The sequence below is a fragment of the Etheostoma spectabile genome, chromosome 1, assembly GCF_008692095.1.
Source record: "Etheostoma spectabile isolate EspeVRDwgs_2016 chromosome 1, UIUC_Espe_1.0, whole genome shotgun sequence".
Taxonomy (NCBI): Eukaryota; Metazoa; Chordata; class Actinopteri; order Perciformes; family Percidae; genus Etheostoma; species Etheostoma spectabile.
In genome coordinates, this window is record NC_045733.1 from 5261287 (window position 1) to 5277963 (window position 16677).

Sequence of the window (16677 nt, forward strand, 5' to 3'; positions counted from 1 at the left end):
AGACACATATGTGTCACTGCAGTTCAGAAATCAATATTAAAAATACTTTTGTTTCTCAAGAGGGAAATCTTTTCACTTGAGGGCTTAAGGGCAAACCACAGGGCCAGGCTAAACAAGAAAACAAGATAACATGACTGCTCAAACAAAGCTTATATACTTTCAGCAAACATGCAAATGAGCTTCAGTACAATAGCAATGGTTGTTGCTCCTTTTAGCTGCATACATCTCAGAGACCAGTAATTTGCTACTAATTTGTGCAGTCCTAATGTCACACACAGTTCTTGGAAGTGCCCATCAAAACACAGCAAATACATGTCTTTGCTTTAGTCCTACTCAAGAGGAAATAGTGGCACAGATTAGTGTCTCGGGTGTGTTCGCAAACACACATTGGGGATGCTAAATCAGTAAACCCTGGGGGGAAAACTTCCTGAAAGCTGCGTACTGGTACAGTAATTACCTTCATTTCCGTACTTTGTGTTCCATGCATGGGAAGAAATACATAATTTCAGTGCACAAATGAATTAAAATTAATCATTTGTTGAATTGTAAGTTGTATAAAGAGTCCTTACATTGTGAGTATGCCTGTGACCCTTCTGTTAACTATTTGAATATTAAACTAAACCTGAGATCAAAGTCCTCATTTCCAAAAAAAAGTCTGATCCCTATTCATATTCACAACAAGCATGAACAACAAACAACACAAGTTGTATTTTTCAGCTTCAAACTCATAATTCATATTGAACAGATTCCCTACTTTTGGCAGGAGCGTAACAACAAACATTTCCATTTTGCAGTATTCGTGTGAAGGGTCTTTTGAAAACTTTAATAGTCGGTGACAGAACACAGAGCCCATAAGTTGACAAACAGCATTTTTCATTATCAATGGGCTTTGAAAATGGAAAACGGTGTCTATCTCATGCGTCCAGACGGATCCAGCGCAGAACTAATGTTCACAAACAGACTGCTTGGTTTGTGTTTAGGTGAAGAATTGTATCTGTCAAACAAATAGATTCCCAACCCTACTCATTTTGTCCCACCCAACTCTTTGTCCTTCTTCATTATATAAACATAGCATCCTCCCTCTGAGGCCAAAAGGAAGCGTCAAATAAAGCATCATTACAATAAAAGGAACACACTAGATCAGTTACTTTGTCATTTATAATTATGCTAAAGCGTGCTACTATTCTTGATAGAGTTATAAACCAGTCAAACAAATAATGATAAGGTTCTGCGTTTCGGAGTCACTCTTTGATTTGCTATGTTTGTCTTATTCCTTCTCTTCTTTTCAACAAACCACACAAGAACACTAAAAGCAAAGCAAACTGCCTGCTACAACAACATAATAAAACAGAACACAGTAGAAGGTACGGAGGTAGTAGATAGAGCGGTTTTTAAATCTTCAATGGAGCCTATTAACAGGACTCTGTTAGCCAGTCTATGAGATCTGGCAGAGGTCCAGGTGCTTTTGTTAGTAATTAGACACTCTTCAAAGAGAGTTTACTGAGCCTTTTGTTCAGGCTTCATCTCAACCAGTTTAAAAGATGCAGTGACCATCTCTCTGGAATTAAAACATTCCTCCCATCAGAAATATTTTTGCAATGTTTTACTTTTCTAGAGAAAAACTGTGCAGCTGATGCAAATGAAAATCAAATTTGCAATGATCTGCTGGTTAATAAAAGCTCTGATCAGACTATTAATTGCAACACAGTTACAGTAATGGATCGATGTTTAGATCTAATAGTCTTTATACATTTAAAAAAAAAGGGGGGTGATTTGGTAAAAATGGCAAGCTATTGCAGCAGTTGCATAGCTCCCTTGATTGAATAAACAAACAAATAGATAAAACTGAACATGGTAGATTCCTGTGGGTACTGACAAACTGACCTGACCCCTCCTGTATGGACAGGAGGACCTGGAACTATAACACTCCACTTTCTCTGAGGTGCTGTGGGAAAAAAGGAATTCAACAACAGGAAATGGAGCTGCAGAGTAAAGGAAATCCCAAAGAGGGAGGTGGACCATTTGATGGACACAAACAAAGCCAGCAGAAGTTGTTCTATTCCCAGTGTGCACCTGTAGCGTGTAGCTGCACAGCATGACAGCAGGGTCAGATTTCATTCACTTTTTTACGGCAGTAGATTCATTTTGACATTTGCTTCTCCAGTCGCACTTGTATACATTTATATGGAGATTTATCTACATTACTATAATACTGAGAGGAGCTGGACGCAATTTAGATGTAACCATGTTCATATAATTTCCAGGGATTTCAGTGACAGAAAGAAGAATCAACAGTGTTATAAGAAGGCAGAGAAAAGGGGAATATTAAAAATTCACAGTTGTGAGATTCTTTCTGGTAGACTCCATCGTTAGGAGGAGAAAATATAATGCAAGAATGAAGTCGAATCAGCAAGTAAACAAAGAAATCAACAACAACAACTTGAGGAGACGGAGTCGGTCTGCTGGATCAGCATTGGAGTCAATTGGTCACTATTTGCTATATAAAGCTAGAGCCATTTCAGATTCATTGTTCATGTTAACCCATTGTGCTCTGAGTAGGCCAGCTGTCAAACGGCCCTGAGGCTCTGTGTCAAAACACTTTAACATTCTCCTAATGCACAGCGTTTTCAGCCAGGGAACCACAGAGGAGCACAAACAAATAAATAGCAGCCAGCATTTCCAATTAATATTTTTCACCAAGCGATGCAAGAAATGCTGCTCTGGTTTTTTTTTTTCAAAAGTGACTTTTTTTTCTTTGCTTTGCATTTAACAGCTACACAGCTGCTCTGAACAGCTGTCAATTGAAACTTACATGTAAAGTTTTGAGTTTACTGAGCATGCGGAGAGGCTGTCTGAAACCAAACCCCACTGTCATAAAAACAATAGACAAACCTCACGTGAACGTGCAAAACTAAGGGGAGGGGCTAAGGCAAAGGGGTAAAACAGAGAAACAAGATTCAATCTTACACTTTCCTGTACACAGATAATATAGATTAAAGGGGGGCTCCAAACTGTTTCAGGGGAGGCTCAGTGAACGGGAAGTGAAAAAATAACAGGGTAAGAGGGTGCCTTTTTTCCAAGCTTTGTCTCGTGGGAGGCCCACGGTTTGTTATTTTATAGGAAACCATTGATGTAAAGCTGTGATTTGGGAGTTTTATCTTTATACAATCTGTACACGTACTTAAAGTCTCACTTCCGATACATTTTAAAGTATGTAAAAATACGCTGCCTGCTTTCTTTTGCTGCCCATTTTAAAATCGGGCTGTTCAGTTAAGACAAGTTGCGACGCAAAGCTCTGTGACCAGGGAACGAGCATCTTTTCTTTCTTTTTTTTCAAAAGTTTTAAAAGATTCTTTTAAAAGTACTCATACATCTACTTTCTCTGGCACATACTCCCTTCTATCCCCACAGCTATGAATGTTAATTTCACACTCTTCCCTTTGTCCTTCCCAATGGGGTAGGACACAGACTAATTTCGAAACTTACCTCAAACTCTCTTGCAAAACAGTAAGACAACATAGAAATGTGTAATTTCAATTAGATTATTCAAGGAGGAGGCAGTAGGTTTCACAGAAGAGTGCATGTTTCTGGGGAGCAACCGCTTACCTCAGAGCACGCAAGCAAAAGGAAAAGAGTCAGTGTGGACGCCGCGGCTCGTCTGAGACAGCCGTAAAAAAGGGGAAATTTGAGGGCTAAGGTTTTGTATCTTTGCCCTGTCGCTGTTACCTTATTGTATTCCTCTTTGTTTTCTACTGTGCGTCTCCTTCTCATCGTAAGAAAAAAGCTCTGATTGTTGTATCTGTAGCTACAGTAATGGCAACACCACAACCACCACGGACGGATGACATTTCAAATACAGCAACTGTACCCACACTTCCTTCCCACAGCATACTCCAAAGCATTAATAAACTGTATGTATATCCATGAACACACAGTCCATCAATCATCGCCCCTGAAATAAACTTCTTACCTTGGGATCTCTTGAAAGACGGACTTGTGTCCCCCTATGATCCGATAGCGATCTTTTCACCACTGTACGATGCCGGAAGTGATAATAATCACCAAATACCTGAAAAGAAAAACAGGATACGATCAGTTATCACATGAGGACATTTAAATCTGTAATTTGATAATATCTCAACATCTGATATTAGTTTCAATAAAGTATGAATGACTCTGGTTGTGCTAAATCCCTACCAAGCCCCTTTGTCAAAAAATAAAGAATGGTCGAGTACAGAATACCTGTCAGTGCAAAACAGTGCAAAATACATAACTGCACAACCACATAACAAATGAAGCCATGAATCAGACTAAATTTAAAAATATATTTTTATATTTGGCTCATGATGCAATAAAATTTGAGACCTAGAAACATGCATGCAGACTTCCAACCTTCTCACTAGTTACATATTGAAGTTAGGCAAATGTATCTGTGTAGATCTAAACACGTAATGTCCTACACAAATCTTTGTCCATCTGAATATATCTAAATATATACATACAGTATATATAGTAAATCCATTATTTATGAATATATTTTACAGCAGTGTTAACCACAACGCCTTACAGCATCTACTGAAACACAAGTAGGATTAAATAACCTTCATATTTTGGCTTGCCTTTTTATTCTATAGCAATACTCTACTCAGGTGCTAGGAGGTTAACAAATCTCTCCCCAACCTTGCGACCACTTGGCACCTGCATTATGCGATGCCAAGTGAGGCTAATGGGCTACATTAGCTGGTAAAAGGTGTGCTCACAATTAGAGAAGCCCAGTTTCATTTTTATTTCCAAAAGACCTAACTCAACTCCACCCCCACAGTGACACAGTTACGTATTCCCATGTGGGAAACCTGATACATGACCCATAATCCTCTGTGCTTTGTCAGTTATTGCCAGTGTGTTATCAAGGTAATTAATAGAGCAGTGATCTACGACACACTTCAGAGAATACGTTGTCCGAGCAAAGAAACACACTCCACATCACAGCTGAGCAGTTTCAGACGATAGTGTGAATCTACACGAGTACTGAAACAATTAGCCAAATAATTGATTAACAGAGAATGCAACCTGATAAATTAATTTTATAACCCAACAGTTGCTGGTTGCAGCCTCTCAATTTTGAGGATCTGCTTGCTTTTCTACAATTTTTACATTCAGCATTAAAAACTGCGTTTAGAGCCAACCAATCAAACTTCTATGAGGTACTCAGGTGGTGTTAACTGCATATGCACTAAACTGATAAATAATGACTTCACTGAAGAGAAAAAGGGGCAACAGTGAGTCATAAACAAAATTGCTACAGCATACTGATTTTAGATGGGAGTTAAAAAAAATAATTATAGGCAGCATAAACATATATGAAAGGAGAGAAATCTATACATATTTTGTCAACAGACTGGGATGCTTTGTGTCCCAGCAACAGTACTGCAGTGTGTTTACTGCGTCCTTTTGCTAAAGAGTCCTGGTTCAGTCCCCCAACCTCCTCTGCTCCCATTTAATCACAGTAAACAGGCTGATTCCAGCCAGGCTGACACAAAAAGCCTCTGCACACGAAGCCAGTGGACAATAGGGAGGAAATATCCAAGAGGGAAGACACACTTTACAATGATATTCAGCACAGACCACCACAAGTGTGTGTGTGTGTGTGTGTCTGAGGCAGTAAAAAAAAAAAAATAGAACTAGATTAGAAAGAAAATGCAGGATATAATAAGAGCATAAACGCTGGTTTCTGACAGCATCAGCTGGGCTGACAGTGTCTTGTCTCAAGGAGAGAAGCAAAAGATAGATAGAGATACTTTATTTATTCCGAAGGAAATTAAGGGTAGTGTGGTGTGTGATCAGGTAGTGGGTTCATTGTGTTAGCCCAGCTAGGTGACTTGGAGTTGGGACAATACTCATAACAATAACACCAGTGTAAAAATATACTTTAACAAAAAGCACCAATCAATTATTTTTTGAAGATGACTTATCAGAGTTTAAAGCAGCTATTGGTGATGCACCCTGTATTTAAGGGCCCATTTTGGCCCATGTGAGATATTTTCTATTAAACATGATATCCCATAGATAACATGATGTTAGTTTTTCAGGACAGCAACAAAAGCAGTTTGATAGAATTAAAAAAAGAAAGATTTCAGGTTTTAGTGTTAAAAATTTTTTTTATCAAAGAGAAACAACTTTAATCGAAACTCATCATTCTGTTAGAAATAACATGACATGGTCCACTGCAGAGGTCATCGACCCCAATATGTGTAACAGCAGCAACAATTACAACAACCTCCCTACAAGCAAGAGAACAGGTCAAGACGAAGCAGCCTCTGACTGGACAGAGATGGGTTCCAAGATAAAAAAAAAATTAAAAAAAACTTGTGCATATGCATAAGGCATAAATGCACGGATAAACACGGAGGTCAACTTACACTATCAATAGCTCAACTGTGTCAAACATTTGCAAACACACACTCACTCGACAAAATTAAGTCTATTCTAGTTGTGCTAAATGTCTACCCCTGCAGCTCAATCATCGTTTGGCAATCAGCACACTTAAGACCTTTATGTTTTCAACCATTTAATCTCAGGAGTTTCAGTGGTGCTTAACTGCTTTCCACTGGAAAAAGGCAATTTAAAACAAAGACATTCAGATGGAAAAAAGGAAGTGGAAACACACGAATCAGGACTTGTGAGTGACCATTACTGATGTGATAAGCTGGGCACTGATAGAGCACAACAGGCTTAACCTGTACTCTCTGAGTGGCCTATTACTGAAGTGAGGCATTAATCCATCAACCTCATTAAAATGCACGGTAACAGACAGTGGAAAATAACTGTCTGCGCGTTTGTTTGCATGTCTGCTGCCACCCTGCCTGCCAAATTTACCTTGTGGGAAAGCACTTATCAAAAGGTCTTGTTACTCATCTCCAGTGACTGTTGACACATTTATGTTTCACAAAGAACCAAACAATGTTTGGAGACGAAGTGGGAAAGAGGTTTGCGGGCTGCAATAAAGTGATATGAAACAGTTTTCCATATGTAACTGAATGTCAAGAACAAAGCCTGTGGATTTTGTAAATTTCAACTGAGAGGAGGCTATAAATTGCAGTTAAACTAAATACATCAATCCTGACACATTTCACATCAATCACGGCACGTTCCCTTTCAGTTTTGACATTTAACTGCATTTGATTTAGGGGCATCAGGATGTAGGAAATTACCATATTTTGTTGGTGCCCCAGCGGGTTGAGATAAATTCAGAAAATAAAACTTAATGCAGTCACAGGCAATAGTCTCCTAAAATAGTCCAGCAACTTGTTTTTATATAATGAGGCTGGAGTAGGGCTGCACGATTAATTTTTATAAAATCACGATCGCGATTCACCCTGTTCACAATTGATTTGAATTTTTTTTATTTTAAATTAATTTTTATTTTAAAAAGAATAGAGTCCAAAGTCATATATATATATATATATATATATATATATATATATATTTTAATGACTTTGGTTCTCATTTAATTTTATGAGCCGATTGCATCACAAACGCTACTACTTCCTTCTGTAAGTTTTAAACAGACTGTGTAAAATAGGTTTTAAAGTGCTGCAATGCTCTCCCTTCTCTTCATTGAGGCTTCTGTGTTTACAGGATAGTGGTAATGTGCAATGTTCTAACGGTACCAAAAAAAAAAATCAGTTTGGTTAAAATTATCAAGTAAATGTCTTTGTCAATGTCTTTTATAGAGCAAATAACATCATATCTTTCCGACCGTGACATTTCCCGTAGACGTGTAGTTTCCAACTGGGACCAGGAAATTCCGACATTCCATGTATAATTGAACAAAACAAACAACGTAGTCTGTGCCCCTCGCCTGGCCTCATGGCGGTACCGAAGGTTGGAAGAAAGTGGCAGAGTCCTATTTGATTATAACTGTATCAGATAAAAGCAAGTGCCTTGCAGTGTAAGGTGGTGAAATATGTGGACAGTTTATTACAGGGAAACATCCCACGGATTTAAAGGAGAACGCTAAGTCCCCTTTCCCTGAAACAGAAGCTAAACCCGGGAACGTTACGGGCATGGATTTATGGATACGTAGGGCCAGCAGTATGACGGAGAAACAGCCGGACAGAGAACACTACAGGCGGGCTTTCACCGGTGACCCGATAGCTGGTTAGTAAATACGCAGGAACACCAAAAGTGGGAAGAAGCGTGGGTTAATATGTGGATTAATACTGGGATGGCTACACAACTGTTGCTAGTCGATTAACTTCAAAAAGTTTGCCACTTTACTTGAACCAAAGTTTAAACACGGTTGGCTATTTAGATTTTTTCCTGGTCAAACACATTCTGTGGCGTCTTGTGTTGAGTGTTTACATATCTGCAGAGCTCCCTGAGTTCCCTGAAGGTTAGATTTGGTTGGGTTTTGGTTGTGTGTTGGTTGATCAGAAAGTTTTCCTAACGTTCTGGGAACGTTAGTTTTTGGTTACATCGAACATTCCCCTAATGTTATCCTAACGTTGCAACCTTTGGAGAACGTTACCCAAACGTTTTTCTAACGCTGCCACCTTTAGCAAACGTTCCCCTAATGGTATCCTAACGTTGCAACCTTTACAGAACGTTAACCGAACGTTAACCTAACGTTACAACCTTTAGAGAACGTTACCCAAACGTTATCCTAACGCTGCCACCTTTAGCAAACGTTCCCCTAACACTATCCTAATGTTGCAACCTTTAGAGAACGTTACCCGAACGTTGTTTTTTACATTCCCCTAACCTTTAAAAAACTTTTAACAACCATGATACCAATTGTTTTATTACTTAAAATTTAGCAGGAATTGATGAAGAGGCAAACTTGATGGGATTTAAAACTGCAATAAACAATATAAAGAATTACTATATATATATATATATATATATATACACAATAATCAGAATCAGTTTTATTGGCAATATAGACAATAGTGCAAATGTAGTGTGCAAGATGCATACTGGAACGATAAAGTACCGTATTTGTTAACATTGGACTATAGTCGCATTCATACAGTAGGTGTCCGTTATGTTAACGGTAACACATTAACAGTTATTCAACTAGCTATAAGATAGCATAAAAGCATTGTTTTAAGCTAAATTGATATCAGCCTTAAAATAAATAGATTCTCTTGCTATGCTGTTTATCTTACGTAGATTTTATAAGTCCATTCATTTTTGAGTGAATCTAAATCAAGTGACTGCAAACCTTTATGCTACTCAAAATCTCAGAACCAAACGGGAACGTTGTGTGGAGGTACAGCGCAACCGCAGGAGAACGTTACAGTTGGTTGGTTCTCTTAACGTTTAGAGAACGTTATAACCCGGAGGCATTTATGTTATGTTATGTGTTGTACATGATAGCAGAGGTGTACACAGGTGTAGGTGAAGTTTGCAGAAAACTTGTCCAAATACGTCTAAATCATCTAGAAATAAACTATTACTTTTATGAAGCCTTAGAAGGCAAACTCAAACTACCTTATTTATCAACACACTGTTCATTCTCAACAAGCTGCCGGCCACATTCCTCTACTTTGTTTATACAGTAAATACAGATTATGATTCTTGGCATAGCCCACTGTTTACCTGGATTGTTCTGAAGAAGTTAGATTAGTCCCTTAAATGGTGTTGACAAAAACAAGTGGATTAAACAGGATGGTGAAATATGGTGCATTTGAGTAAAGAGGAGAGTGAGGAAATACCTCAATGACTTCCATATTGACTAATAATTCAGCCAGACGGCCTTAGTTTAAGCCTCTAACATAACATAAAGTAAACATAAACATAAAGTAGCGTACCTTGTTCAGTGTTTATAGCTGACTGAGGGCTGCTGTATACAAAAGCCACTATTTCCTCTGGAGGTCATTGAGCATCTTGTGTATTATCACATCTCCATCACCACCACACAAAATTGACATTCTAAAGCTTTAAGTGCATCTTTCATATGCTTCTGCCCTCCTCAATGTTGTCCTTTGTTTGACAATATGAAATCTTCTTTAGTCTGAACTCTTATATCTTGTAGATCTCCTAAGAAAATGACTTATTCTGCTTACATGGGATACGTTGTGGCTTTCCCACATCTGCAACCTTGCTATCAGTAACCCAGTCCCTTGCAAAGCCTGAGGACCTCTCTCTTTCAGCAAAACCCTCAAGTACCACTTCTCCCTCTTCTACTCACACCTGACCTTTTTATTGTCTCGCATTAAGAAAACATGTGAGAAAATGGCTTTGGTTTCTTTTTCATGAATTAGGGACTCAAGAATGATTTTAAAAATCTAATTTTCCTCATTGTGTTGGCTGAAAGAAAGGCAACAGCTAGTTTGCATCATGGGAAAACGCCGCAGAAAAAAACACAGTGTGTATTTAGTTAAGGTTTGTTTCAATATGCAGGTGGTGTTCTGATTTGTGTTTTCTTGTCTTGTTATGCAGACTGATCTCATGAAATGACGTATGTATGACACGGCATTTCCTTTGCCAATATTGGCGTGTTATTGAGACACATACTCGCTTTTTAGCGCTGTTTGGCCTCTATTGACTTACATTACTTTATGACTTACATTACCTTGTGAAATCTGCGTAGTGAGGGTGGTCGGGGTGAAGGATTGTTAAAACACAGGACTTTCATCCAGGACACCTTAGACCGTGTCCCGAGTGTCACGTTTCTTAAACTCAATCGTCGGTTTCTTGTTTTACTAAACCCAATTGAGTGTCACATGTCCTAAACTCAAAAGTCACTTTCTTATCACAATAACACAGCAAGTGGTGATAACACGCTGCGTGTATGTTTAAGTCCGCTGTATACAGCTTAAATTCACGCGGATAGCTCAAAATGCGTACAGATAACATGCCACTTGGCTTAAGTAAGTCGGCGTGTGTGTTTACGCGAAGTCATGATGTTATGTTGTGCTATGCATGTGTCCATGTAAACTGTAGATTTTGTGCTTAGTGCGTAGGAATACATTAATAGTTTCCCAATTACATTCAAGTAGAAATTTCTAAATTGTTTAACATTTCCAAATGTTTCTTTTCAAAGCCCAGATGCAAAATCGCTACATTTTGTTCGGTTGCCCTCCCACTGTGCTTCTCTATCGATTCAACGATACCATCGTTTAAAAGTCACCACATTACAGTACAGCAAATACAGTACAGTAAATAATATATACTTTTCCACTGTTGTCTGTCCCATAACTGAACTGCACTTGACTACCAAACCCTGCATAAACAACGTTTGACAGTGTCACCCTTTCACTGACGTGCAAGTTCAGGTTATTGGAAGCTCCAGGTTATGGATAGTTATGTTCCTGTAGTGGAAAAAAGCTAACTGAATGGTGGTGGTGTTGTGATGATTGCTTGCGTGCATTTGTCTGTGTTTGTGAGGGAACAGATCTTTGCAGTGCTGCTACACCATCAGGCATATTCGATTTGGGTGCATGCAAAATTTTGTTTACTTGTTGCTTACTGTGATGTGATGCAATGATGGCAAACCCCGTGACATTTTTACTACTTATTAACTTGTAAGTAAACAGTAAATGTCACTGTTGTACCAAGACTAAGATAAATACTACTTTTATTTATGGTAAACCTCTGATATCACAATGTAATAGTAATAAAAAGGGGAGAATATTATATTCTATTATATGGTCCATCATCTCCCCCCCCCCCCCCGCCGGTCTCTGCATTAACAACTCATCCACTGCAGTACACCTCGACTTTATGGAGTGGATGAGCGTGTAAAAAGTTTATAGTGTCATGGCACAACTGCTGCAGGGCTGTTAGCTCACAGGTCGATGACAGCTGTCCTAAGATGACTCACTCTTCACAGTGAGGTCTTTTATGGTGCTGCAACAGTAAGGTCAGACAAACACAAGACAGTGCAGTAGTTACGTAGGCTTTATAACACTGCAGTTGCGGGTGAACAGAGTCAGTACAAATTATCATAACCAATTACAGAAAAGTCCATCCATTTGAGAAGTAGACAGACAATCAGTTTGTGCAATGTTGTTTCAAATTGCTAAAAAAAGACAATGTGACATGATTAGCTATATTAAGGATATCCAGTAATTCTTATGGATATTTGCCTTTTATATTCATAGTCAACAAAATGAAAGAAAAAAAACATTGACGTGGTAAAAGGTAAGAATAGCTATGACCCTTTGGCTTATGATCGAACACTTTCACTCCCCTGCTGGTCCAGAGCTGAGAGTTGCGAACTTCAGCCTCAGGGTGGAGTCAGATGTCATCTCAGAGAATGGTGCGACCTGAGTGGAGCTGCAATCAGCAGGTGGTGCAGGTAAAGGGTTTCTGACCGAGTCGGTCTGACCTCAGTCTGAGAGATTGTTTTTTTACCTCTCAGAGCAGAAATGTGCTCCGTTAGATAAGAGCCAACTGTGATCAGAGGGAACTCTGTGTCTCGTTGTAAGGGTGTGTTAAGCTCGGGTAGGATGTGTCTCTGCTTGGGTTACATTTTCAAAAGAGTGAATCATTCTCAGAACTTTATTTTAACACAACAAAGTGATAATACAGGTTATTCACTTCTACACTAATGGACCTTTCACGAGCTTTGGCTCTAAAACATTTGACATATAACTTACATGTCTCTAGAGAGATGTTAGAAGAGGAAAGACATCAATCATTAGCTTCTTTTAGTATAGCTGACATCATTTCCATTCCTCAGGGAAGAATTAATTACTAAGATATCATATGCAATTTGGTGGAAGTCCAATAAGGCCAGTGACTTTGTAAAAGGGTATATAGGTTTTAATTATAACTTATGTAGCTTTCAAAGAACTGGTCTTGATATTCTTCATTGTTTCCTCTAAAAACAAATGGGCTTTTCCTGAAGTGCATCCTAAATCTGAAAAGTCAGCTGAAGGTTTTGATCTACGTAGAAAAGTCAAATACTGAAGATGTGAGCCATCCACAGCAGTCAAAAACACAGTAAATCCATATTTGTGCTACAGTTTGCCTTTCTTTGTGTAATACTTTATTTAATTGTGAAGGTGGCAATGTACGTTTGTACCTTACCTTACAAGCTACACTTTATTATAATTAATATTTAAATCTGTAATTTATTTTTTCTGTAATCACCTCCCAGGCTGCTGCAGTGCTTCTGCACTAATCCAAGGCAATGTCCTTCAGTAGCTTAAGTCTTCATTCATAACCTGTTCAGAGAATGATCTAAAGCTATGTTCACACCGCAATTCTTAATGCTTAATTCGGATCCACTTTTTTGTTTGGCTGTTCACATTACCTTTTAAAATGTGGCCTTTAGCAGATTCCAGTGTGAACCGTTTGTGGTTTTGAACTGACCTGCAAGCACAGGTTATGGAGAAAGTAGCATTTTCAGACACCTTCTACGTGAGCCGACCCCCACCCTGTCAACGCAACACTGATGGGGTGCACTGAGGACAGTTGATGCATAAAACCTTTAACCTTAAAACAAAATTTCTGCTCAAGTTTGACTAAATATTAATTAGTGTATTAAATATATATTATATATATATATATATATATATAACACACACACACCACACACACACACACAACACACACACTTTAATGCATTTTCTATCATATTAACTTGACGTGTAGATAATTATCTGTTAACTGTGCAGTATGAACACAATTTACACATCAAAGACTACAAAGAGCCATAACCCTACTCATGCAATGCCTCCACTCTCTGTGGCCTACTTTATGAGAAATTCCTGTGTTCACAGAGAGTTAAGAGCAACAAAGATTTATTTTATTGTGCAAATATTGAGATTTTCAGAGGTTTCAAATTCAGTCATCAAACATAAATGAATTCCTAACCTTTGGACTTTCAAAGACAATCCATCATTATGAATCTAAAATGAAAATTAAATGGTCCAACTGTCTGCTGTGTAATCAGTGTCACAGACGCTCTAATCACACGTCTGATAACTCTGTTAGAGCCGGAAACAAACAACTTTTCATGATCAGTCTGCTGGAAATCAAAGGTCGCCCCATATGAACGGTTTAGAGATAATCTCTCCAAACACGTCGTCAACTCTCAGGCAGATGCCTTGATGAGCTAACCCTCATTAGTAGAGGAATTAAACTAGTGTGTGTGGGGTGTGTGTGTGTGTGTGTGTGTGTGTGTGTGTGTTGTGTGTGTTGTTGTGGCTGTGTGGTGTGTGTGTGTGAGTGAGAGAGAGAGAGACAGGGACAGGGAGGAAGCAGGTTTTTATCACAAGGGAGTTCCATCACTGGGAGTGGAAACTGTATGATTGCCTTTAACACCATGGGGGAATACTTAATCTAATCTGGGCTTTGAATCTGTTTTAAACACTACAACAAATATGTCCAAAATCTAGTTTAAAAAGGGGAGCAAGATGGATTGTGCAAGTGAAGTTTGCATTCCGAGGTTAATTTGTTTTTTTCAGACAGCGTACTTATTTAATTATTACCCACTTTTGGCATAATTCTGGTTTCAGCAAATTCCCAATAGGAACTTTCAACAAACATACACTGTGTGTGTGTATGTGTGTGTGTGTGTGTGTGTGTGTGTGTGTGTGTGTGTGTGTGTGTGTGTGTGTGTGTGTGTGTGTGTATATATATATATATAAAAACCACACAACCAACATTATGCTAGAGCCAAACTGCTATTTGGCCCTGTACTGCAATAATAACACCACGATTGTTTAAAGGAATACTTCAACCCACTTGCTTGCTTTCTTTATGAGAGTTAAATGAGAGGGTTTACACCATTCTCTTGACTGTGTATGGTGAATATGTAGCTCGCAGGCAGAAGGTAATTAGCTTAGCATAAAGACTGGAAACAAGAGAAAACAGCTAGCCTGGCTCTGTCCAAAGCTAACAAATTGCCTACCAGCACATTTAAAGCTCACTATTTAACACTTTGTATCTTGTATAATTCATGAAAATAAATGTTGAGGGGGTTATGTGCCAAACTATTTCTTGTTCTGTTTTTCTTGTGTGTGTGCATGTACATTTTCAAGGAAGTGAGGAAAACTATTTTTTTCAGAAAGCACATAACATCACAAGTCCCATTTATGGCACATAGTAAATCCACGGGCTGGGTTTGCCTTAAGTTATTTTTGCATCACGCAGGACAAAGTAGTGACAGTGATGGGAAAGACAAAGATTTAGCATTCAACTGCTTCTCTGTCCCCAGAGCCGCCTGCCAGGAGTGCTGGAATAAACGGCATTATATAAGGAGACATGAAAGCACGCTGCATAAAATCCTGGGCAGGACAGAATTAATGTGCACTGATGTATAAGCATGAGCAATGATATTAATACAAAGTATGAGCAGAGCAGCAGATTACAGTGCAGAATGAAATGATTGGGCTGAAATGTTTTAGTTTCATGTTCTGATTTCCGTTCGATTTTAAAAAGTGAAGGCGTGAGAGTTTCCAAGCACGTGGAGGGAGATTTCTACGGCCAGTTTAGTTGTACACAGGGGTAATAATAATAATAATGTATACTTTATTAATCCCCCAAGGGGAAATTACAATTTACACTCTTGTTATTACACACAGGCCTGAATCACACACACACACACACACACACACACACACGCACACACGCGCACACGCGCACACGCGCACGCGCACACGCGCACACGCGCACACGCGCACACCACACGCGCACACGCGCACGCGCGCGTGATTGCCAGTGGGACAGGAGCTAATAAGATTTAACTCTGGCATCTAATTTTATCTCCCACTCCTATAGCAGTGAAAGAGAACTGCTGCTAGACAGAAATACCAAACAGGCTCTTCCGACCCCAATGAAGGACCACAGGGGCCATTTGAGGAAGCTGCACTCTTAATTTCCTGACTACCTCTCCATCTAAAACATTTCCATCAATGTCTTCTCCCTCCACAGAGAACCAAGCACTTTTGTCTCTGAACACCACAGGTAGCCAACCTTTCTGCACTTCAATTTAATGGACTGTCATGAGGGTCTCCCGAGAGTGACTGAGAAAAATGTGAAGAGGATATGGTCCCATGTTGGTAGGTGAAGGACACTCCCTTTTAATAAAAAGTGGCATCACTAAAGAAAAATATATACTGTATATACTACAATTTCTGTTGCCGTTGGGATTTCATAGTATTTCAATTGCCTTTTTTGTTGGGTGAAAAGAAAGAAATGCATCAAATTGAGTAGGGTAATATGCATCTGTCAACTTTACACGGTCTGCAAATACTGTACTTTCCTCCTCATTGTTATTCCAATATGTCTCCGCACTCTGCTAACATGAAATTGAGCCACATCGCCGTCCTATCACTGCCAACGCCTGAGGCTGCACACATTAGTCTGTGATCCCCCTCACTCTACAAAAAGCCTCCGACTCATTGTACTCCTCCTCTTTGCACTGAAGGTGAAGTGGGGTGAAAGAAAGACAGATCACATAACAAGATCCACCACACAGATGGAAGAGAGGAAGCCCTCCAAGACTGTTTGTTACCACGGAGATCAGTTTAGGTTCAGTTTTGACAATGCATGGATAAGAGATTGTGATAAAATTGTTTATTTATTTTTTAAGATAGCAACAATAAATATGTGCGATTTGTGCTAGAGAATATCCTCAGGAAGGCAAAACTAATGTATTCTTTTACAGGTTCATAAGCCTTTTTAAAACAGGACACCAGCCAGACTTAACTGATTTGG

The 16677-nt window shown here is 39.0% G+C and overlaps 1 protein-coding gene across 1 annotated transcript in view; it reads right to left on the reverse strand.

Annotated features, from left to right (window-relative positions):
- Nucleotides 1-16677, reverse strand: part of furina (furin (paired basic amino acid cleaving enzyme) a) — a 72932-nt gene that overhangs the window by 31607 nt on the left and 24648 nt on the right. The window contains 1 exon segment of the mRNA XM_032521368.1: nt 3971-4069. Within this exon segment, the coding sequence (XP_032377259.1) occupies nt 3971-4069 (99 nt within the window).